Raw genomic sequence first — 23,760 nt, forward strand, 5'->3', positions numbered from 1 at the left:
TGAAATAGCAGGCGGTGACTGCACCGACAGGATGCTCTCAATTGTGCATCTGAAAAAGTTTGAGGGTTTTAGGTGCCAAGATACATTTCTTCAGCCTCCTGATGTTGAAGAGGCTCTGTTGCGCCTTCTTCACCACACTGTCTGCGTGGGTGGACCATTTCAGTTTGTCAGTGATATGTACGCCATGGAACTTGAATCTTTCCACCTTCTCCACTGCGGTCCCGTCGATGTGGATAGGGGGGTACACCCTCTGCTGTTTACTGAAGTCCACGATCATCTCCTTTGTTTTGTTGACGTTGAGTGAGAGGTTATTTTCCTGGCACCACACTCCCAGAGCCCTCACCTCCTCCCTTTAGGCTGTTTCGTCATTGTTGGTAATCAAGCCTACTACTGTTGTGTCGTCTGCAAACTTGATGATTGAGTTGGAGGCGTGCTTGGCCACGCAGTCATGGGTGAACAGGGAGTACAGGAGGGGGCTGAGCATGCACCCTTGTGGGGCACCAGTGTTGAGGATCAGCGAAGTGGAGATGTTGTTTCCTACCTTCACCACCTGGGGGCAGCCCGTCAGGAAGTCCAGGACCCAGTTGCACAGGGCGGGGTTCAGACCCAGGGCCTCAAGCTTAATGATGAGCTTGGAGGGTACTATGGTGTTGAATGCTGAGCTATAGTCAATGAACAGCATTCTTACATAGGTATTCCTCTTGTCCAGATGGGATAGGGCAGTGTGATGGCGATTGCATTGTCTGTGGATCTATTGGGGCGGTAAGCAAATTGAGGTGGGTCTAGGGTGACAGGTAAGGTAGAGGGGATATGATCCTTGACTAGTCTCTCAAAGCACTTCATGATGACAGAGGTGAGTGCTACGGGGCGATAGTCATTTAGTTCAGTTACCTTTGCTTTCTTGGGTACAGGAACAATGGCGGCCATCTTGAAGCATGTGGGGACAGCAGACTGGGATAGGGAGAGATTGAATTTGTCCGTAAACACCCCAGCCAGCTGGTCTGCGCATGCGCTTAAGACCCGGCTATGGATGCCGTCTGGGCCGGCAGCCTTGCGGGGGTTAACATGCTTAAATGTCTTACTCACGTCGGCCACCGGAGAAGGAGAGCCCACAGTCCTTGGTAGTGGGCCGCGTCGGTGGCACGGTGTTATTCTCAAAGCGGGCGAAGAAGGTGTTTAGCTTGTCTGGAAGCGAGACGTCAGTGTCGGCGACGTGGCTGGTTTTCCTTTTGTAGTCCATGATTGTCTGTAGACCCTGCCACATACGTCTCGTGTCTGAGCCGTTGCCACTTTGTCTTTATACTGATGTTTTGCCAGTTTAATTTTTCGTACATATTTCCCTATCAGACTTTTCATCCTTCTACAAAATATACTTTCCTGCAACCCGCCTCACTCAATGTGGAACGGATTCTATTATTGACATACCTTTTATCTAGAATCTAGAATCTCCAGTTGAAACTAGCTAGCCAGCTAACTAGCTACTTGCTATTAGCCACAGCTAGCGGTGTTTCACCCAGATCATTGGATTTTTTTCCGCGGGATTAATTTTAATCACTGGACATTGATCACCGGATATTCGGCCAGTCTGCACAGCGCGTTATCGACCCAGAACATATCAGTTTTTCCGCCGGAATCACTGATTCACTGGACCTTTAACTCCGGATTCATCGCTACCAGCTGGCTACAACAAAACGGACGCTGTGGTCTGGCTAATCATCCCGAGCTAGGCCCATCTCCCGGCTATCTACCTCTCTATCAACCGGACGGGACCACCTAGTGTTGACACGGAGCCCCGCCGATCCTACACGACTGGTCTGCCGACGAAATCGTCTGATGTGGTTACGACGTTAACCACGAAGATTCCATCCATCTGCTAGCCCTGGCCCGTTAGCACACGTTATCCGTGGCCTCTTACTCACTAAACTGAACTAGCTACTGAACTAGCTACTTGCTATTAGCCACAGCTAGCGGTGTTTCACCCAGAATATTGGATTTTTTCCGCGGGATTAATTTTTAATCACTGGACATTGATCACCGGATATTCGGCCAGTCTGCACAGCGCGTTATCGACCCAGAACATATCAGTTTTTCCGCCGGAATCACTGAATCACTGGACCTTTAACTCCGGATTCATCGCTACCAGCTGGCTACAACAAAACGGACGTAGCACACGCTAGCCGTGGCCTCTTACTCACTAGCGCTTCACCACCGGACCTTATGATAACTCAGCTATACAGCTGATATCTGCTCGACTGTTCCTTTTTACGGTACTACATCCTGTTTATGTTTAGCCTCAGCCCAAACATGGTTAGTTTATTGTTGTTTCGGTTATTTCTAATTGTACTATATCACTGTAGACCCCCCAGCCTAGCTAAACCTGCCTTAGTTAGCTCCTTTGTCCCTCCCCCCATACACTCAGAGACCGACTCAATTGATGCCTCTAGAGATACTATCTCTTTCATTGTTACCCAATGCTTAGGTTTACCTCCACTTTACTCATATCCTTCCATATCCTTGTCTGTACATAATGCCCTGAATCTTTTCTATATCACCCGGAAATCTGCCCCCTTTATTCTATGTACCCAACGCACTAGAAGACCAGTTCTTAAAGCCTTTAGCCGTATCCTTATTCTAGTCCTCCTCTGTTCCTCTGGTGATGTAGAGGCTAACCCAGGCCCTGTAGCCCCCAGTATCACTCCTACTCCCCAGGAGCTATCATTTGATGACTTCTGTAATCGCAAAAGTCTTGGTTTCTTGCACATAAATATCAGAAGTCTACTTCCTAAGTTTGAGTTATTCACTGCGTTAGCACACTCTGCCAACCCTGATGTTCTAGCAGTGTCTGAATCCTGGCTCAGGAAGGCCACCAAAAATTCTGAAATTTCCATCCCCAACTATAACATTTTCCGTCTAGATAGAACTGCCAAAGGGGGTGGAGTTGCAATCTACTGTAGAGATAGCCTGCAGAGCTCTATCATACTATCCAGGTCTGTGCCCAAACAGTTTGAGCTTCTACTTCTAAAAATCCACCTTTCCAGAAATAAGTCTCTCACTGTTGCCGCTTGCTACAGACCCCCCTCAGCCCCCAGCTGTGCCCTGGAAACCATATGTGAATTGATTGCCCCCCATTTATCCTCTGAGTTTGTACTGCTTGGTGACCTAAATTGGGATATGCTTAATACCCCAGCCATCCTACAATCCAAGCTAGATGCCCTCAACCTCACGCAAATTATCAACGAACCTACCAGGTACAACCCTAAATCCTTAAACATGGGTACCCTCATAGATATCATCCTGACTAACATACCCTCTAAATACACCTCAGCTGTCTTCAACCAGGATCTCAGCGATCACTGCCTTATTGCCTGCGTCAGTAACGGGTCCGCGGTCAAACGACCACCCCTCATCACTGTCAAACGCTCCCTAAAACACTTTAGCGAGGAGGCCTTCCTAATTGACCTGGCCCAGGTATCCTGGATGGATATAGATCTCATTCCGTCAGTAGAGGATGCCTGGTTGTTCCTTAAAAGTAATTTCCTCTCAATCTTAAATAAACATGCCCCATTCAAAAAATACAGAACTAAGAACCGATATAGCCCCTGGTTCTCCTCAGACTTGACTGCCCTTGACCAGCACAAAAACATCCTGTGGCGTACAGCATTAGCATCAAATAGCCCCCGCGATATGCAACTTTTCAGGGAAGTTAGGAACCAATATACACAAGCAGTCAGGAAAACAAAGGCTAACTTTTTCAAACAGAAATTTGCATCCTGTAGCACTAACTCCAAAAAGTTTTGGGACACTGTAAAGTCCATGGAGAATAAGAGCACTTCCTCCCAGCTGCCCACTGCACTGAGGCTAGGAAACCCTATCACCACCGATAAATCTACAATAATCGAGAATTTCAACAAGCATTTTGCTACAGCTGGCCATGCTTTCCATCTGGCTACCACTAACCCGGCCACCAACTCTGCACCCTCTGCTGCAACTTGCCCATGCCCCCCCCCGCTTCTCCTTCACACAAATTCAGACAGCTGATGTTTTGAAAGCGCTGCAAAATCTGGACCCCTACAAATCAGCTGGGCTAGACAATCTGGACCCTTTCTTTCTAAAACTAGCCGCCGAAATTGTCGCAACCCCTATTACTAGTCTGTTCAACCTCTCTTTCATAACGTCTGAGATCCCCAGAGATTGGAAAGCTGCCGCGGTCATCCCCCTCTTCAAAGGGGGTGACACTCTAGATCCAAACTGCTACAGACCTATATCCATCCTGCCCTGCCTTTCGAAAGTATTCGAAAGCCAAGTTAACAAACAGATCATCGACCATTTCGAATACCACCGTACCTTCTCCGCTATGCAATCCGGTTTCCGAGCTGGTCACGGGTGCACTTCAGCCACGCTCAAGGTCCTAAACGATATTATAACCACGATTGATAATAGACAGTACTGTGCAGCCGTCTTCATCGACCTGGCCAAGGCTTTCGACTCTGTCAACCACCGCATTCTTATTGGCAGACTAAATAGCCTTGGTTTCTCAAATGACTGCCTCGCCTGGTTCACCAACTACTTCTCAGATAGAGTTCAGTGTGTCAAATCGGAGGGCCTGTTGTCTGGACCTATGGCAGTCTCTATGGGGGTGCCACAGGGTTCAATTCTTGGGCCGACACTTTTCTCCGTGTATATCAATGATGTCGCTCTTGCTGCTGGTGACTCTCAGATCCACCTCTACGCAGACGACACCATTTTGTATACATCTGGCCCTTCATTGGACACTGTGTTAACAAACCTCCAAACGAGCTTCAATGCCATACAACAATCCTTCAGTAGCCTTCAACTGCTCTTAAACACTAGTAAAACTAAATGCATGCTTTTCAATCGAACGCTGCTAGCACCCGCCCACCCGACTAGAATCACCACTCTCGACGGGTCTGACCTAGAGTATGTGGACAACTACAAATATCTAGGTGTCTGGTTAGACTGTAAACTCAACTACCAGACTCACATAAAGAATCTCCAATCCAAAGTTAAATCTAGAATCGGCTTCCTATTTCGCAACAAAGCCTCCTTCACTCATGCTGCCAAACATGCCCTCGTAAAACTGACTATCCTACCGATCCTTGACTTCGGCGATGTCATTTACAAAATAGCCTCCAACACTCTACTCAGCAAATTGGATGTAGTCTATCACAGTGCCATCCGTTTTGTCTCCAAAGCCCCATACACTACCCACCACTGTGACCTGTACGCTCTTGTTGGCTGGTCCTCACTACATGTTCGTCGTCAAACCCACTGGCTCCAGGCCATCTATAAATCACTGCTAGGCAAATCCCCGCCTTATCTTAGCTCATTGGTCACCATAGCAGCACCCACCCGTAGTCTGCGCTCCAGCAGGTATATCTCACTGGTCATTCCCAAAGCCAACACCTCCTTTGGCCGCCATTCCTTCCAGTTCTCTGCTGCCAATGACTGGAACGAATTGCAAAAATCTCTGAAGCTGGAGACTCTTATCTCCCTCAATATCTTTAAGCATCAGTTGTCAAAGCACCTTACCGATCACTGCACCTGTACACAGCCCATCTGAAATTAGCCCACCCAACCACCTCATCCCTATATTGTTATTTATTTTGCTCTTTTGCACCCCAGTATCTCTATTTGCACATCATCTCTTGCACATCTAGCATTCCAGTGTTAATACTATTGTAATTATTCTGCACTATAGCCTATTTATTGCCTTACCTCCATAACTTGCTACATTTGCACACACTGTATATATATTTTCTGTTGTATTTCTGACTTTATGTTTTTTTTACCCCATATGTAACTCTGTGTTGTTTTTATTGCACTACTTTGCTTTATCTTGGCCAGGTCGCAGTTGTAAATGAGAACCTGTTCTCAACTGGCTTACCTGGTTAAATAAAGGTGAAATAAAAATAAAAATAAATATAAAAAATTAATTGCGTTGCGGAGTGAGTAGCTACACTGTTTTCTATTCTGCCATATTCCCAGTCACCTTGCCATGGTTAAATGTGGTGGTTCACGCTTTCAGTTTTGCGCGAATGCTGCCATCTATCCACGGTTTCTGGTTAGGGTAGGTTTTAATAGTCAGGGCACAACATCTCCTATACACTTCCTGATAAACTCAGTCACCGTTTCAGTGTATTCATCAAAATTATTTTCGCAAGCTACCTGGAACATATCCCAGTCCGCGTGATCAAAACAATCTTGAAGCGTGGATTCCGATTGGTCAGACCAGCGTTGAATAGTCCTTAGCACGGGTACTTTCTGTTTGAGTTTCTGCCTATAGGAAGGGAGCAGCAAAATGGAGTTGTGGTCAGATTTGCCTTATAACCATCCCGGAAGTTCGAATAGCAATGGTCGAGGATTTTAGCAGCCCGAGTACAACAGTCGATATGTTGATAGAACTTCGGCAGCCTAGTCCTCAAATTTGCTTTGTTAAAATCCCTGGCTACAATAAATGCAGCCTCAGGATATGTAGTTTCCAGTTTGCATAAGGTCCAGTGAAGTTCTTTGAGGGCCGTCGTGGTATCGGCTTGAGGGGGAATATACACGGCCGTGACTATAACCAAAGAAAATTCTCTTGGGAGATAATACGGTTGGCATTTGATTGTGAGGTATTCTAGGTCGGGTGAACAAAAGGACTTGAGTTCCTGTATGTTACTAGAATTACACCATGAGTCGTTAATCATGAAACACACACCTCCGCCCTTCTGCTTCCCGGAGAGATATTTATTTCTGTCTGCGCGATGAACTGAGAACCCATCTGGCTGGACCGATTTCAACAGTATATCCCCAGAGAGCCATGTTTCCGTGAAACAAAGTATGTTACAGGCCCTGATGTCTCTCTGGAAAGAAATCCTTGCCCTGAGCTCGTCAACTTTGTTATCCAAATACTGAACATTAGCGAGTAGTATACTTGGAAGCGGTGGGTGGTGTGCGCGCCTCCTAAGTCGAACCAGCAGGCCGCTCCGAGTACCTCTCCTCCACCGGCGATGTTTTGGGTCAGCCGCTGGAATCGGTTCAATTGCCCTGGGGAGAGCAAATAAAGGATCTGCTTCGGGAAAGTCGTTTTCCTAGTCGTAATGCTGGTGAGTTATCGCCGCTCTGATATCCAATAGTTTTTCCCGGCTGTATGTAATGATACAAAACACTTTGAGCTAATAATTAAAAAAATAATACATAAAAAAAACAAAATACTGCAAAGTTTCCTAAGAGCTAGTCGCGAGGCCGCAATCTTCGTCGGCGCCAAGTTTTTTTCCCTCATCAACAAAGTACTGAGTAAAGGGTCTGAATACTTATGTAAATACTTAGCATTTTCTTTATAAATTTGCAGAAATTTCTAAAAACCTGTTTTTGCTTTGTCATAATGGGGTATTGTGTGTAGATTGATGAGGGGAAAAAACTATTTAATCAAATTTAGAATAAGGCTGTAACGTAACAAAATGTGGAAAAAGTCAAGGGGTCTGAATACTTTCCGAATGCACTGTATAAGTGTAAGGTGACTAGGCAAGTTGCATTTAGACCTGGATTCGAATACTATTAGACATTTTAAAAATACTTTTAGCGTTTTCTTTAGCCTATCTGGAGTGCACTTTTGCCACTATTGTAGTGCACCACCAGGCAAGGCCAATTAAGCCCAGATAAAGTATTTGAAATGATTTAAAATAGTATTTGTACCCAACTATGGTTGCATTGCACTGAATCTTAATGGGAATCTTGAGTATGTGTAGACTTTTTTTCCAAAGTTGTCCGCTCTCCTTTCGTATTTTATTGTTTATTGGTAGAGAAAGCCATGAACGAAGGGGAGAGGGATAAGAGTAGAAATGGAGAATTGAGAAGGCCAGTGGGGCGTCGAGACAGGTGGAATGACACACAAGTGAGATAGAGGCGAGAGGTGTTGCTCACAGTTACACTAACAGATGGGCCCAGTCACAAACTGTGAAGCTTACGCTTTCCACACAAAGCAATGCAGCACCCTTATACATTATTAGTAATAATATGATAATTTGGTAATTTAGCGTAGCGCAACCCGTGTAGCTAGCGCTTTCCACACTAACAACGTAACATCCTGTCTTATACAGGACAAGTAATAATATAATATGGTCATTTAGCTTAGCCACAACCTGTGTTGCTAGCACTTTCCACTCATAGCAACGTAGCATCCTTTCTACAGAACTAGTATTAATACAGTATGTTTGTAGGTAATTTAGCTTATCCATAAAACGTGAAGCTAGCGCTTTCCACATATAGCCTAGCAATGTGGCGTCCTCTGCTCTTATACAGTACTAGTAATAATGATTATATGGTCATTTAGCTTAGCCACAACTTTTGTAGCTAGCACTCTCCATACAAAGCAACATACTAGCATCCTCTCTTAAACAGTAGCCTACTATGTGGACCCTGGCAACATCTCTGATCCAGTGCCACTATGACTATGCTTCTATCTCATGGTCCAGTGGCATAAAATAAAATCTGAAGGGCAAACTTCAAATGGCCCAAAACCAACTGATGATAATTATACTCAAGCTCAGCCCTAGGATGCACATTTGTCCTAATCATTTCAGGGAACGGAACTAGCATCCAGTTGATCTCTGGGTGGTGCAGATCAAAAACTGTTGATGGTTTTTAAAGTTATACATGACCTTGCCCCCAGTTACCTGTCTGATTATTTTAATTTCATTAGAGACTCTCATAGCCATTACACCAGAACCAGTGTTGCCAATATCAGACCGCCGCACTATAGGAGCATGGCTGGATAAAGCTCTTTCCTTAACACTGGTGCAGAGGAATGGAATGGTGTACCAAACCATATAAAATCCATCCCTATGCAAGGGAGTTTTAAGATAAACTTTAAAGCGATAGTTCACCCAAATGACAAAATAACATATTTGTTTATGACAGCAATCCATGCTTTGGTTTAGTTTCCCTGGGACTGTTTCCAAATGCATTTGTGCCACAAATCCCATTCAAGTCATGGGACCGATATTATAATTTTTCGCGCATCATATTCAAAACATCTATAAGTGACTTTGTTGAGCTTCACAATCAATTTAAGACACTTTCGGATGATTTGAACATGATGTGCGAAAAATGCTAATATCGGTCTCATGACTTGAGTAGGACTTGTCCCACAAATCCTAAAACTTTAGCATGTGGAAACAGTGCCAGGGAAACTTAACCAAATCATGGATTGCTGTCATGCCTTGTCCATAGACTGCTTACAGGGTAAGGAAACCAATGTGTATTTTTGTAATTTGGGTGAACTTTCCCTTTAAGAAATGGTTTATGTGCAAAATTCTTTAAAACTACACAGGCTAAAAGAAAGTATAATTGTATCAATGAACGTTACTTGGGCATCTATTTTATTCCTATTACTCTTTCCTCCCTGTTGATGAGATGTATTTGAGATGTATTTCGTTTTCATGTTATAATCTTGTGTGTATTTTGTTTTCATATATTTTCAAGAGGACCACAATGGAAATACATTTTTTAACTTTTTTGTCATCCTCAATGATTTTAATGGCATTGTACTGTATCCACGTGTGGTTGTATTGTGTTTAAAATGCCCCCACCCCCCCAAAAAAATATCATAATAAATATAATATTAATTATGGTAATATGGGAATTTAATGTAGCCACAACCTGTGTAGCTAGCACTTTCCACACAAAGCAATGTAGCGTCCTCACTTATTCAGTACTACTAATATGATGATATCATTTCGATGCATACATTTTAGCAGACCATTCCAAAGCAACTTACAGTTAACCTATACCCAGTGTACTGTATGTGGCCCATGCAGGAATCAAACCCACAGCTATTGTGTTGCAAGCATCATGACATAACTAACTGAGCCATTGGAACCACCAATAGTAGATTGAGTAGCCTACTGCTGAGCATAGTGTATTTGAGAGGTTTTTGTGCACTAGCAGGGAACCCTGTCAGATTTGATGTTTGTCTGTGTTTGTTTTTTAATGTTCAGCCAACATTCTTTCTACCAATCGAGAGGTTTTGCCGAGTGCTAATCCATAAAACATAAGTAGCCTTTTTTTTGCTCCGCCACAATCACTCGGCAATTTGTTTGTTGAAACTGCCCTCAGTGCACGACCCCGGTTCGCACTAAATAATTTACAACCAAGACACGGAGAATCGAGATTGGAGAAACAGGCGGCAAAGTTCTTTGACAAAAAGGAACATGGCTCCACTGATATTTGTAGACAAGAAAGCGGAGGAGGTTGGGTACATTCACAGCATTTTCTGAAAAAAAACTTGCCTTTGAACGATCAACATCAATCTAGCGCCGTCTTTACACTTCAAGTCAATAAAAGCCTTTTTGTAAAACCATGTTTTTGTAAATCGTCTCCCTAATCTCCAACCACCCGCTGCAAGTACCCCCTCGTGTGTAAATGTAAACATGACAGTATCTCCTTTGTGAGTGGCGCAGTGGTCTAAGGCACTGCATCGCAGTGCTAACTGTGCCACTAGAGATCCTGGTTCGAATCCAGGCTCTGTCGCAGCCGGCCGCGACCGGGAGACTCATGGGCGGTGCACAATTGGCCCAGCGTCGTCCAGGGTAGGGGAGGGAATGGCCGGCAGGGATGTAGCTCAGTTGATAGAGCATGGTGTTTGCAACGCCAGGGTTGTGGGTTCGATTCCCACGGGGGGCCAGTATAAAAAAATATGTATTCACTAACTGTAAGTCGCTCTGGATAAGAGCGTCTGCTAAATGACTAAAATGAAAATGAAATGTATCTCTAATTATCTCCTGTCATTATCTCGCAACAGGAGTCTTCTGAAATCGGTGGAGGAGGAGCTAAACCAGAGGTAGGCCAAGCTGTGCCTTTCATTCCTGTCCCCTTCTTTCTAGTTTGAACTCCTCTTTCCTTCTTTCTTTCTCTCTCGCTCGCGCTCTTTGTCTGTCTGTCTGACTGAAACTCTCCTTCCCTCTTCCTCTTTTTTCCTATCCTCTCTTCTCATTTCTATCTCTCTGTATTGGACAGGGCTCACTTGGAAAAAATAAATGTGACTTCCCTGGTTAAATAAATAATGTATCAACTATTTTATTCTCATCCCTTTCCCCTCATATATTTTTCTCATCTTCACCCTCTCTCTCCCTATGCCTCGCTCCCTCGTTTCTCTCACTCTCCTTCCCTTTCCCCCTCTCTTTCTCCTTCGCTCACTTTTTCTCTCTCTCGCTTGCTCTCGGGCTCTCCCTCCCCCCTCTCCCTCCCCTCTCTCGAGCCACTTGCTCTTGCACTACTCAATATTTAATGTGACCTAACCTTCTGCCTCTGTGCTTGTCCGAGTGATATGGACGACTAATTTGCTTTAGAACCACTCCCGCAGAGACCGGGGGGATTTTTCGCCCTTGCTGAGGCGTTAAAGCCGTATACCCAGTTATAGCGCAGTGGGGCTGAAAGCCGGCGGGATGTCCGCTATTGTTTATTGTAGTCTTTGTCTCGTGGCGGCTAGGTTGGTGTGCCGCTGGCATCCATTAATTTTCAGCGTTAGGGTAAAAAAAGACACCTCATGCAGGAAAGATACCTGCACACTGATTTCCAATACACAAGTGACAATTATTTTGAAAGTGAGCAGGTCAGCTAGCCTGGTCCAGATCGGTTTGTGCTGTATAGCCAACTCCTATGTTCGTTGTCTTACCACACGTGATTTTTGGCAAGACAGCACAAATAGATAGCTAGACTCGGTTCAAAATAAGACGTTGACTGTTTCGGGTGTTTTCTCTACTTTCATCTTTGTTGATGAAATGGCACTTACAGAAGCAGGGCACTCTCAAATGTTGGCCAGTTCACTACTAAAGGCGTCAGCATGCTTCAGTTCTGCTGGCGGCTAGCCGAAGTCGGCCTTGGCGAACCGAACGAGTGTGCTCGCATATGCCCTTATAAGTCCTTTGCTTGAAAAACAAGAAGAAAGTGGTTGTCCATTTTGAGACGCCGTATCCAGTATACACTTCCTCATAATAGTCTGAATTAATCAAAAAGAACTCAAGAAATGTCATTAATTTTGATGATTTTGCTGAGTCATGCAATTTTACATCTAACTAAGATGTTTGGTCCAGTACTTCTCTATGAAACAATGTGCATGAAAACGAGTCGCCTCTCGTTGAATGACAACAAAGACTTTACTGAGGAATCCCTACTGTTGACCAATCACCGATGAAGGGCGTAGACTTCAGCTACTAACTTCGGCTTGCCTCAAGAAAAAAAACAGTGTGCCCGAAAAAACCCTCACCAAAGTCCAAAACAAACAAAAACGTCACAAAATGTCGTCATAATATACACCACCGTTCAAAAGTTTGGGGTCACTTAGAACTTTCCTTGTTTTCCATGAAAACATGCATGAAATGACTTTGAATAGGAAATACAGCAAAATCCATAGGAAATGTAGTCATTGACAAGGTTAGAAATAATGATTTTTAATAGAAATAATAATTGTGTCCTTCAAACTTTGCTTTAGTCAAAGAATCCTCCATTTGCAGCAATTACAGGCTTGCAGACCTTTGGCATTCTAGTTGTTAATCTGAAGAGATTTCGCCCAATGCTTCCTGAAGCACCTCCCACAAGTTGGATTGGCTTAATGGGCACTTCTTACATACCATACTGAAGCTGCTCCCACAACAGCTCAATAGGGTTGAGATCCGGTGACTGCGCTGGCCACTCCATTATAGACAGAATACCAGCTGACTGCTTCTTCCCTAAATTGTTCTTGCATAGTTTGGAGCTGTGCTTTGGGTCATTGTCCTGTTGAAATTGGCTCCAATCAAGCGCCGTTCACAGGGTATGGCATGGCGTTGCAAAATGGAGTGATAGCCTTCCTTTTTCAATATCCCTTTTACCCTGTACAAATCTCCCACTTTACCACCACCAAAGCACCCCCAGACCATCACATTGCCTCCACCATGCTTGAGAGATGGCATCAAACACTCCTCCAGCATCTTTTCATTTGGTCTGCGTCTCACAAATGTTCTTCTTTGTGATCCGAACACCTCAAACTTCGATTTGTCTGTCCATAACACTTTTTTCCAATCTTCCTCTGTCCAGTGTCTGTGTTCTTTTGCCCATCTTAATCTTTTCTTTTTATTGGCCAGTCTGAGATATGCCATTTTCTTTGCAACTCTGCCTATAAGGTCAGCATCCCGGAGTCGCCTCTTCACTGTTGACGTTGAGACTGGTGTTTTGCGGGTACTATTTAATGAAGCTGCCAGTTGAAGACCTGTGAGGCGTCTGTTTCTCAAACTAGACACTAATGTATTTGTCCTCTTGCTCAGTTGTGCACCGGGGCCTCCCATTCCTCTTTCTATTCTGGTTAGAGACAGTTTGCGCTGTCTGTGAAGGGAGTAGTACACAGCGTTGTACGAGATCTTCAGTTTCTTGGCAATTTTTCGCATGGAATAGCCTTCATTTCTCAGAACAAGAATAGACTGACGAGTGTCAGAATACATTTATTTGTTTCTGGCCATTTTGATTCTGTAATCGAACCCACAATTGCTGATGCTCCAGATACTCAACTAGTCTGAAGAAGGCTTCTTTAATCAGCACAACAGTTTTCAGCTGTGCTAACATAATTGCAAAAGGGTTTTCTAATGATCAATTACCCTTTTAAAATGATAAACTTGGATTAGCAAACACAACGTGCCATTGGAACACAAGACTGGTGGTTGCTGATAATGGGCCTCTGTACACCTATGTAGATATTCCATAAAAAATAAGCTGTTTCCAGCTACAATAGCCATTTACAACATTAACAATGTCTACTCTGTATTTCTGATCAATTTGATGTTATTTTAATGAACAAAAAAATTGCCTTTCTTTCGAAAACAAGTGACTCCTAACAACTTTCCTATATTGGACAGGGGAAGAGCATGCATCCCACTGCTGAAATGCTGTTCAATAGGATTGTTGTTATGACGTGTCTCTTTCCTCATCTCTCCAAAGCCCTTAGAAGGCAGCGCTCAGCTGATTCTAAGCAACTATTGAGAAATGTCTCTCTCTTCAACTCTATCTCTTACTTACAACTACAAATAATTGTATTGTATTAATCCCAGAGGGGCAATTACAAAGGCATTAATAAAGTTGTATTGAATTGAAATGTACATCCCTCTTCTTCTCCCTTAGGGGACATGAGACTCATTTAGATGACGACGATGATGATGGTGGTGGTGATGATGATTGTGGTGATGATGATGGTGGTGACCATGATGATGAAATGCAACAGTAAGTCCTACTGTCGTCAACCCCTTTCTCCTTACTTGTGAGAAGAACTTAACTCTCCTCTTAACATTTCATCTATAAACTGTAGCTATGAATGTTTCGTTATGCAAATTATTGGAACTGGCTACTCTACTATGGGCCAGGTTCATTAAGCGTTTCTTATTGGACAAGTCCAGGTAGTCCGTCTTTTATTTAGTCTGTTTTCTTCCATTTGATGCCTAATAATGCCTAATGGTCCCTAATGAACATGACCTAGGATATACACTGAGTGTATGAACACCTTCTCTTTCCATGACAGACTGAATCCAGGTGAAGCTATGATCCCTTATTAATGTCACTTGTTAAATCCACTTCAATCAGTGTAGATGAAGGGGAGGAGACCGGTTAAATAATTATTTTTAAGCCTTGAGGCAATTGAGACATCGATTGTGTATGTGTGCCATTCAGAGGGTGAATGGGCAAGACAAAAGATTTAAGTGCCTTTGAACGGGGTATGGTAGTAGGTGCCAGGCCCACCGGTTTGTGTCAAGAACTGCAACGCTCAACAGTTTCCCATGTGTATCAAGAATGGTCAACCACCCAAAGGATATCCAGTCAACTTGACTCCTGTGGGAAGCATTGGAGTTAACATGGGCCAGCATCCCTGTGGAATGCTTTTGACGCCTTGTAGAGTCCATGCCCCGACAAATTGAGGCTGTTCTGGGGGTTGGGGTGCAACTCAATATTAGGAAGGTGTTCTTAATGTTTTGTACACTGTGTATATGATACACAAAGGTATAACTATTTGTACAATAGGTTGTTCTAATAGTTATGCCCTCTCTCTTAGTGCCAAGGGCTCCACAATGCGACCCAAAGAGCCTCCACCACCGCCTCCCAACGTCAAGGTATGTATTCTTCAAATTACTCATTGTCCATCTTATGAGACCGAGAGCATAGTGTTTCCTCACATATAAACCTGTAAGATGATCTATTTTCTACAGTGTACACACAGGAATCATTTTGTGGCACCACTTTAAATGGAACACAGCACAACATTTGTTCATGTTTCCTATAGTCCTATTGTGTGCAGTAGAGCATAATACTCGAGGTATTTCTTGGTGTGACCTTACATCTAATGATTACATGTTGACGTGTGTGCTTTGATGCCGATCCTGTAGCGTTGGGGGTCAAATCAATTTCAACATATTATTTTTTCAATTCAGTTGACTTCCTCAATTAAATGGGAGTTTACCAGAACCATGATATCCTATCTCTTTGTTTTGTATTTTTCTCTCAGCACATCCCCATTCCACAGGATGGTGCCAACTCCCACGCTCACCATGGCTCCCCCACGCACCATGGCTCCCCCAGTCTCTACGGCTCCCCCGGTGACCATGATGACCACGGGGGAACCATAAAGCGTTGTCCAGCCGCCGAGAGCCCCGCCCGCTCTGCCACCCATGTGCCGCCCAGGCCGCCGCCCCCCAGACTCCCCCCGCACAAGCAGCTTAGCTTAGGTAGGTAACGTAGTCTACAGGCATGCTCACAAACTGAATGGGCGCATTCTGGGAGATGTAGGCAATTCTTGGGAGTGGTGGTATCCCCTATGTCAGAAATGCAATAGTGCTGGTTTTCTTATCTCCCCTGCACTTAATTGGAGGACCAAAGCTGTGGACCCCTTTAATGAATGAATTCATTAATTAATTAATAGATGAATGGGTTGGTGAGTGAGTGAGTCAATGAATGAATGAATCAGTCAGTCACTTCAATTCATCACAATACCAACCACAGTACCCAACCCAGACCACCTAGACAATAAGTGTGATGATGCTGAGATAAAAGCTACCACTGTTTTCAGGGATCTCTCCTTCCAACCCTGCCAACATCCATCCACCCACTCTACAAAACTCAAGAGGCTCCGCCCCACCTCCTCCCTGTCTTAGCCAGTCAGCTTTTCCAAAGTGGACGTGTGTGTGTGTGTGTGTGTGTGTGTGTGTGTGTGTGTGTGTGTGTGTGTGTGTGTGCCCCATGTGGCGGTTGCCAGCTAGTATTTATAGCCGGTCAGTTTAATTAGGAGCAGTGGTGTGTCTGGTGTTGGCATGCGATAATGTCACACACCCACTCTGCCTCTTGAGTCACCCTCCAATACACACACACTCACACAAACTTTCCCAGTTTCCACATCCTGTCCGCTTCAAGTAGTCTGGTGGCAGGGGCCAATTTTCAAACGAAGATGACTGTCCCTCACGTGGGCATCTCAATAGTTTTCCTCCCCTCATCAGCTTTCCTTCATCTGCGCTTGACGTGAAAGAACTGGACTAGTACCTGGGCTATTCCATCCTATTGCATTCACCTGTCCTGTTGTTTTCAGATATGTCAAGGTGAAGGAGATGAGATGAGACGAGGAGTGGACGACACTTTAGACTATTGAGACAAAGTCTTAGTTTAGTCACTGAGGTGATCTTAGTCGTATCAGTGTCTTGTTTCAGCACAATTGTTGGAATTTCTCAGTTCCCACAGAGCCACATTCTCTCTTGCTTCCTTTTCACTCTTCACAGCACCATTCAGATTGTGGCTATCAGGGAATCATTTAAATAAATAAGGTAATATTTAAAAATCAATCAATAATTAATTTCCCTCCCAACAGGCAATGGGTTCAGCCTGTCAGAAGTGACTAGGGATGCTGGTGGTGCCGAGAAGCAGTCTACTATGCCACCTAGTGTCACCACGAGGAAGGACAGGAAAGAGATTCCGGTAACAACATAGTAATGTAGCCTTGGTCAGAAGCTGTGCGTAAAAATTGGTGGCAACACTTTCTGTGAATTTCCTGTGTATAATGCACTTAAAGTGGATTCTGACAAATCCATAGTGCATTATAAGACTTCCTGTAAGCATTATGTTTTAAACATACAGGTAGGAAAGAGCATTATATTGATAACCGGTCATGGCTGTCATGAATTCATTAATACCTATAATGAGGTGTTCATTATATACATAATGCATTATTGCATAATGTGTTCATAATGCATTACACACAGTGCTGATCATAGAAAGTGTTATTTAAACAGTTTCTGATCTTTTCACATTTTTACACACTAATTTTACTATGTGTTACCTGAAAGTAAGTTATTTGGTGAATAATTCATGTAAATGGTGATTAATTCATTAACATGTTCTAACAGCTGTGATAACAGACTTACATTTTCATTGTAACATAGATACAGTGGGGGAAAAAAGTATTTAGTCAGCCACCAATTGTGCAAGTTCTCCCACTTAAAAAGACGATTTTCATCATAGGTACACGTCAACTATGACAGACAAAATGAGAAAAAAAAATCCAGAAAATCACATTGTAGGATTTTTAATGAATTTATTTGCAAATTATGGTGGAAAATAAGTATTTGGTCACCTACAAACAAGCACGATTTCTGGCTCTCACAGACCTGTAACTTCTTCTTTAAGAGGCTCCTCTGTCCTCCACTCGTTACCTGTATTAATGGCACCTGTTTGAACTTGTTATCAGTATAAAAGACACCTGTCCACAACCTCAAACAGTCACACTCCAAACTCCACTATGGCCAAGACCAAAGAGCTGTCAAAGGACACCAGAAACAAAATTGTAGACCTGCACTAGGCTGGGAAGACTGAATCTGCAATAGGTAAGCAGCTTGGTTTGAAGAAATCAACTGTGGGAGCAATTATTAGGAAATGGAAGACATACAAGACCACTGATAATCTCCCTCGATCTGGGGCTCCACGCAAGATCTCACCCCGTGGGGTCAAAATGATCACAAGAACGGTGAGCAAAAATCCCAGAACCACACGGGGGGACCTAGTGAATGACCTGCAGAGAGCTGGGACCAAAGTAACAAAGCCTACCATCAGTAACACACTACGCCGCCAGGGACTCAAATCCTGCAGTGCCAGACGTGTCCCCCTGCTTAAGCCAGTACATGTCCAGGCCCGTCTGAAGTTTGCTAGAGTGCATTTGGATGATCCAGAAGAGGATTGGGAGAATGTCATATGGTCAGATGAAACCAAAATAGAACTTTTTGGTAAAAACTCATCTCGTCGTGTTTGGAGGACAAAGAATGCTGAGTTGCATCCAAAGAACACCATACCTACTGTGAAGCATGGGGGTGGAAACATCATGCTTTGGGGCTTTTTTTCTGCAAAGGGACCAGGACGACTGATCCGTGTAAAGGAAAGAATGAATGGGGCCATGTATCGTGAGATTTTGAGTGAAAACCTCCTTCCATCAGCAAGGGCATTTGAAGATGAAATGTGGCTGGGTCTTTCAGCATGACAATGATCCCAAACACACCGCCCGGGCAACGAAGGAGTGGCTTCGTAAGAAGCATTTCAAGATCCTGGAGTGGCCTAGCCAGTCTCCAGATCTCAACCCCATAGAAAATCTTTGGAGGGAGTTGAAAGTCTGTGTTGCCCAGCGACAGCCCCAATACATCACTGCTCTAGAGGAGATCTGCATGGAGGAATGGGCCAAAATACCAGCAACAATATTTGCAAATAAAATCATTAAAAAAAAAAAAAGTGATTTTCTGGAGAAAATAAATTCTCATTTTGTCTGTCATAGTTGACGTGTACCTATGATGAAAATTACAGGCCTCTCTCATCTTTTTAAGTGGGAGAACTTGCACAATTGGTGGCTGACTAAATACTTTTTTTCCCCACTGTAATTATGCAGGTTTGATTATGACTAAACATAAATCTTCTAATTCTTCTTAGACGTGTATTTTTATTTGCACCCAGAGCTCTGAACAAAGAGCATTTATTCTATGTTTACCTCATTAGTTACTAATTAATAAGCAACGACTCATGAATTAAAGATCACGTACAGTGCATTCAAAGTGCTACCGTGTCATTCCCAAGTTACAGCACTGATAAAGACAGAATTATACCATTGTTAACACATAGTTAAATAGAACTCTATGATATCCACTTATTTTAACATTTAATAATGTTACAGTATAATATACAATATATTTTAACTATGATTGTTAATCATTCTACGCTGACTTTGGTATGATGATGTCATTTCCTGTTTCCTCAGAAACCAATCAGTAATGGCCTTCCCCCCACGCCAAAAGTCCACGTAAGTCTTAACACCCCTTACCTGCTCTTACACACACGCATTGTCAAGTAAAAAGCTATAACTCTGTACTGTAGGAAAAAGCAAATGAGCACTAAGATACAGAAACAAAAGAACAAATGTGTTGATTACACATTCATTATATAAATAATGTATGTGAATTGTAATTCATTCATTAGCAACCTAAAAGTAGTAGTGTTGAATTCATAACACATTTGCAATCACCTCGACCCACGAGCTAGAGATCCTGCCACAACTTTGCTATTTATTATATTGGACTGAATTTATAAAGGGCTTTTCCAGGTGCTTTAAGGGGTGTTTCCAAGTGCTTTACATTGTGAAATGCTCTACATTTATCAACTATAACTAAACAACTACATTCCTCTCCATTTTGTTTTCTATTTTTTGCTGCACAGATGGGTGCCTGTTTCTCCAAAGTCTTCAATGGCTGCCCTCTAAAGATCCACTGTGCGGCGTCTTGGATCAACCCCGACACGAGAGGTGGGCCTTGTACCAATTCATTTCTGTGTTACTACCATGGACCCTGATTCCATCAATTGCAGAAAACAGGAAACTGTGTTTATACTGTATTTTAAGGACATATGTGGTTTCGTGTCAATATTCAATGACAATGTCCGCAAGGGTGTGGGGTGTGCAGGTTGTGACAGATTTAGCTCGGTTAATATATCTGCAATTGATTGAATTGAAGCATTGGTTTACTTTATTTTTTGTCTCTCGCTAGCAGGCGTCCCACTGTATTCTTGTTCGAGAAAGGCTTGGAGAAACTTAGAACAGGAGTCGAGGCTAACTTGATTTTAGTCTTTGTCTTACATTGTCTTATTTGCAGTTTGCGTGTGCTACTACTAGTTTCCTTCTTAGGCAGTGTCCTAAGCAATGTGTGTATTGTCCAAGTTTGCCAGTCTCTCTCTGTTATAATACTTAATCGTTTCGTTCTCTGTTTTAGACCAGTACCTGCTATTCGGCGCCGAAGAGGGCATTTACACTTTAAATCTCAACGAACTGCATGACTCCTCCATGGAACAGGTCAGTGTTTCGTTATTTCATTTGTATGATCTTTTTCTCAGTAAATTGAAATTGTTCTAATTGCTTCAAATGTTTTTACAGTGTAATGTATAAAACATAATCTATGTATTTATGTGAAGGTTGAAAATATTCTCTATCACATCATATTACAGATTATAGTTGAATTTGAATGCTTGCTTCTTTGTGATGCAAGTAAAGGATTTTAGGTTTTATCCACAAGGTTTTATCCACAAGGATTTGAGGTTTTATCCACAACTGGTCAATAAGACATGGATTATGATGAATTGTACCACCTACAGAACTATTAAAAACTGAAACATTTTTTTATTTCCTAGCTCTTTCCCCGGAGGTGTACCTGGCTTTATGTCATGAGTAATAGTTTGCTCTCCATATCTGGTAAGGATTCATCATAGAAACGTGTATTGCCACACATTGCTAATATACCTCAACAAATAACTGTAGTGCACAATCAAAGTTTTACGTTGTTTGTTTTATTTGTACTTTCCAGAATAGAATAGAATAGATTCTCCAGACACATCATATAAATGTACCGTTGGCCTCACACAATGACAGACATTAAAAATATAAACCATAAGCAGCAATTTGTCATCGAGAGCATTAGTCTCATTTGATCATTAAATATGCACTCGTAAATATAAATCGTAAATACTACTTGTCAATACTTGCTCCAGATTTACAAGCATGTAGACGCTGCACTATTTGCGTGAAATTCAAAGATAATAAAATTGCCTTCAAAGCATTCAGAATATGTGTTCGTTGTGTTTTTTGCCAGGAAAAGCCTCGCAGCTCTACTGTCACAATCTGGCGGGTCTGTATGAGCATGCTCGACAGATGCAGAAGCTGCCAATGGCCATCCCCACCCACCGGCTCCCAGACAAAATCATTCCAAGGTAAGAAGATGGCGATGCCTCTGTGTAGGAGTTTTCTGTGGGAAGAGTCCCACTTTTCAGACTAAATTCTTTGTTATTGTGGTTTTTAGGAAATTTTCCATCTCCAATAAGATTCCCGACACCAAGGGATGTCAGAAGTGCTGTGTGGGTGAGTAGACATGGACATTCTCTTTTTCTGCTTCTCATGCTTTTTCTCTCTCTCTCCCTCGGTTTTCCTCTCTTTCTACGTCCAACCCCTTACTTTCCCACAAGTTGCTACATAATCTTGCTACAGGATTGAGAGTAGTTGATACACGACTGTGTTTCTTAGATGCATCACTTTACTACATGTAATAAACGCAATACTTCTCCATACCCCTTATAAGCAATTATGACAACAACCTCTTAATCTGAGGACCAATAGTAGAAAGGTCTTTGAAATACATTATTGTGGTCACAGCTTAGTATGATTGACAGCCCTGGCTGTCTACCAACTCTTCCCCCTTAGTGAGAAACCCTTACACGGGCCACAAGTACTTGTGTGGGGCCTTCCAATCCAGTGTGGTCATGTTGGAATGGGTGGAGCCCATGCAGAAGTTCATGCTCATCAAGGTAAGAATTGTTGTGTCTGTGTTCATTTACTTTTCCATGTCCATGTGTTTGCCAGGCTGACTCTCTCCAAACCTTTGAGGAGTGCTGACAGCCCATGTCATAGCCATATGAGAGTTTTTCTATTGAGGTTTCAACCCAAAACAAAAAAGCATTGATGGTAGCTATGCTAAGAGCCTCCGGGGAAGAATTGACTAATAACAATCCACAACTTCCCCTAACTGCCCTGTCAAATGGAGGTGTTTGAGATATGCTAAGAGACATCCCTTTACCTTGTAGCCTACATGCTAATGGCAACACACTTCCCTCTTCCTAAAAACACTGACTTCCCCCTGCCCGATGGCACTGGAGGTGTTTGTGTTTGAGATAAGCATTCTAACCCATCAACATAGACTAAGCTACCCTTGCTTTATAACCGACGAGCTAATGCTAATGCTTACTCTGTCCTCTCCTAAGAACATTAACTTTCCTATGCCATGCCCATGGAGGTGTTTGTAATCTACAAGCTAATGCTAACTCTAGCCCTCTCCTCCCAAGAACATCGAGTTTGAGATTAGCATGCTAACATGCTATAGTCTAGACCAGGGAGTTTTTAGGTCAGTCTGGGTCTCAACTTACTGTTGCGAGTTAGAATAGTAGAAGGTGCAATTTCAAAATTTGATTGTGCATCAACAGTTTTTCTCTTGTTATGTCAGTCACTGATAGTCAGTCCATTAGCCCATGTCAGCTAAATATTTTTTGATTGCTAAAGTTAGTTTAGCGGCCAGCTATCTATAATAATATAATAATAATATAATATAATATAATAATATAATAATATAATATAATAATAATAATATCTAAATAATATCTAAACTTGTTATTGTGATTGAAATACCGGTCGGGGGGCCCCCATTTATTTTGTTAGTCTCACTCAGTTATCATTTTAAAAACAGCAAACATTTCTCTCCACCATATGGCAAAACTTTTAGAATTGCAGGAAACTTGCATTAAAACTGCACAATTTTCTCTACACCCCATAGCAAAATGTGTAGAATTGCACGAAATGAACTCTAAAACTTAGTGGTTATACGTGCATCGGTTTTGTTGGTAAACACCCCACCCATCGACATGCCTAATGCTAACTTTCCTCTCCTCCCAAGAACATCGAATTTGAGATTAGCATGCTAACATGCTAGAGTCTAGACCGTGTAGCATAATAATAATGCTAACCCTCTCTTCCTAACATTGACATGCCTAATGCTAATGCAAACCCTCTCCTCCTAAGAACATTGACTTTCCCCTGCCCTGCCCGATGGAGGTGTTTGAGATGCTTGTGGTGCCCGAGCACCAGTACCCCCTCATCTGTATGGGCGTCAGCAAGGGCACGGAGCTCAACCAGGTGGTAGGCTTTGAGACACTGGACCCCAACACCGCTTGCCCCTGGCTCAAAGAGTCCGGTAAGGTCTCATTCAAAGACTGTCCTTGACTCCCCAATGACATAGACTTGACACAAATCAAGATTTTTGTGCTCCTTTAATATGACTATATGGAACATCATTGAAATTAAATAAACATTCAATATCATTATTTATTTACCCCATTATTATTTTCAGTTGAGAAGTCGGAAGTTTACAACACCTTAGCCAAATACATTTAAACTCAGTTTATCACAATTCCTGACATTTAATCCTAGTAAAAATTCCCTGTCTTAGGTCAGTTAGGATCACCACTTTATTTTAAGAATGTGAAATGTCAGAATAATAGTAGAGAGAATGATTTATTTAAGCTTTTATTCTTTTCATCACATTCCCAGTTGGTCAGAAGTTTACATGCACTCAATTAGTATTTGGTAGCATTGCCTAAATTGTTTAACTTGGGTCAAACGTTTCGGGTAGCCTTCCA

At 42.8% G+C, this 23,760-nt stretch overlaps 1 protein-coding gene across 2 annotated transcripts in view; it reads left to right on the forward strand.

Annotated features, from left to right (window-relative positions):
* Positions 1-23,760, forward strand: part of LOC311131163 (mitogen-activated protein kinase kinase kinase kinase 3-like) — a 118,448-nt gene that overhangs the window by 87,809 nt on the left and 6,879 nt on the right. For both annotated transcript variants that reach the window (XM_084164006.1, XM_084164007.1), the window contains 13 exons: positions 10,802-10,840; positions 14,149-14,247; positions 15,071-15,128; positions 15,521-15,740; positions 16,871-16,977; positions 19,295-19,336; positions 19,750-19,834; positions 20,298-20,377; positions 20,713-20,773; positions 21,171-21,288; positions 21,378-21,436; positions 21,776-21,879; positions 23,144-23,315. In XM_084164006.1, the coding sequence (XP_084020132.1) occupies positions 10,802-10,840; positions 14,149-14,247; positions 15,071-15,128; positions 15,521-15,740; positions 16,871-16,977; positions 19,295-19,336; positions 19,750-19,834; positions 20,298-20,377; positions 20,713-20,773; positions 21,171-21,288; positions 21,378-21,436; positions 21,776-21,879; positions 23,144-23,315 (1,244 nt within the window). The remainder of the gene's footprint in view (positions 1-10,801; positions 10,841-14,148; positions 14,248-15,070; positions 15,129-15,520; positions 15,741-16,870; positions 16,978-19,294; positions 19,337-19,749; positions 19,835-20,297; positions 20,378-20,712; positions 20,774-21,170; positions 21,289-21,377; positions 21,437-21,775; positions 21,880-23,143; positions 23,316-23,760) is intronic.

The sequence above is a fragment of the Coregonus lavaretus genome, assembly GCF_964263955.1.
Source record: "Coregonus lavaretus genome assembly, chromosome: 6".
Lineage (NCBI taxonomy): Eukaryota > Metazoa > Chordata > Actinopteri > Salmoniformes > Salmonidae > Coregonus > Coregonus lavaretus.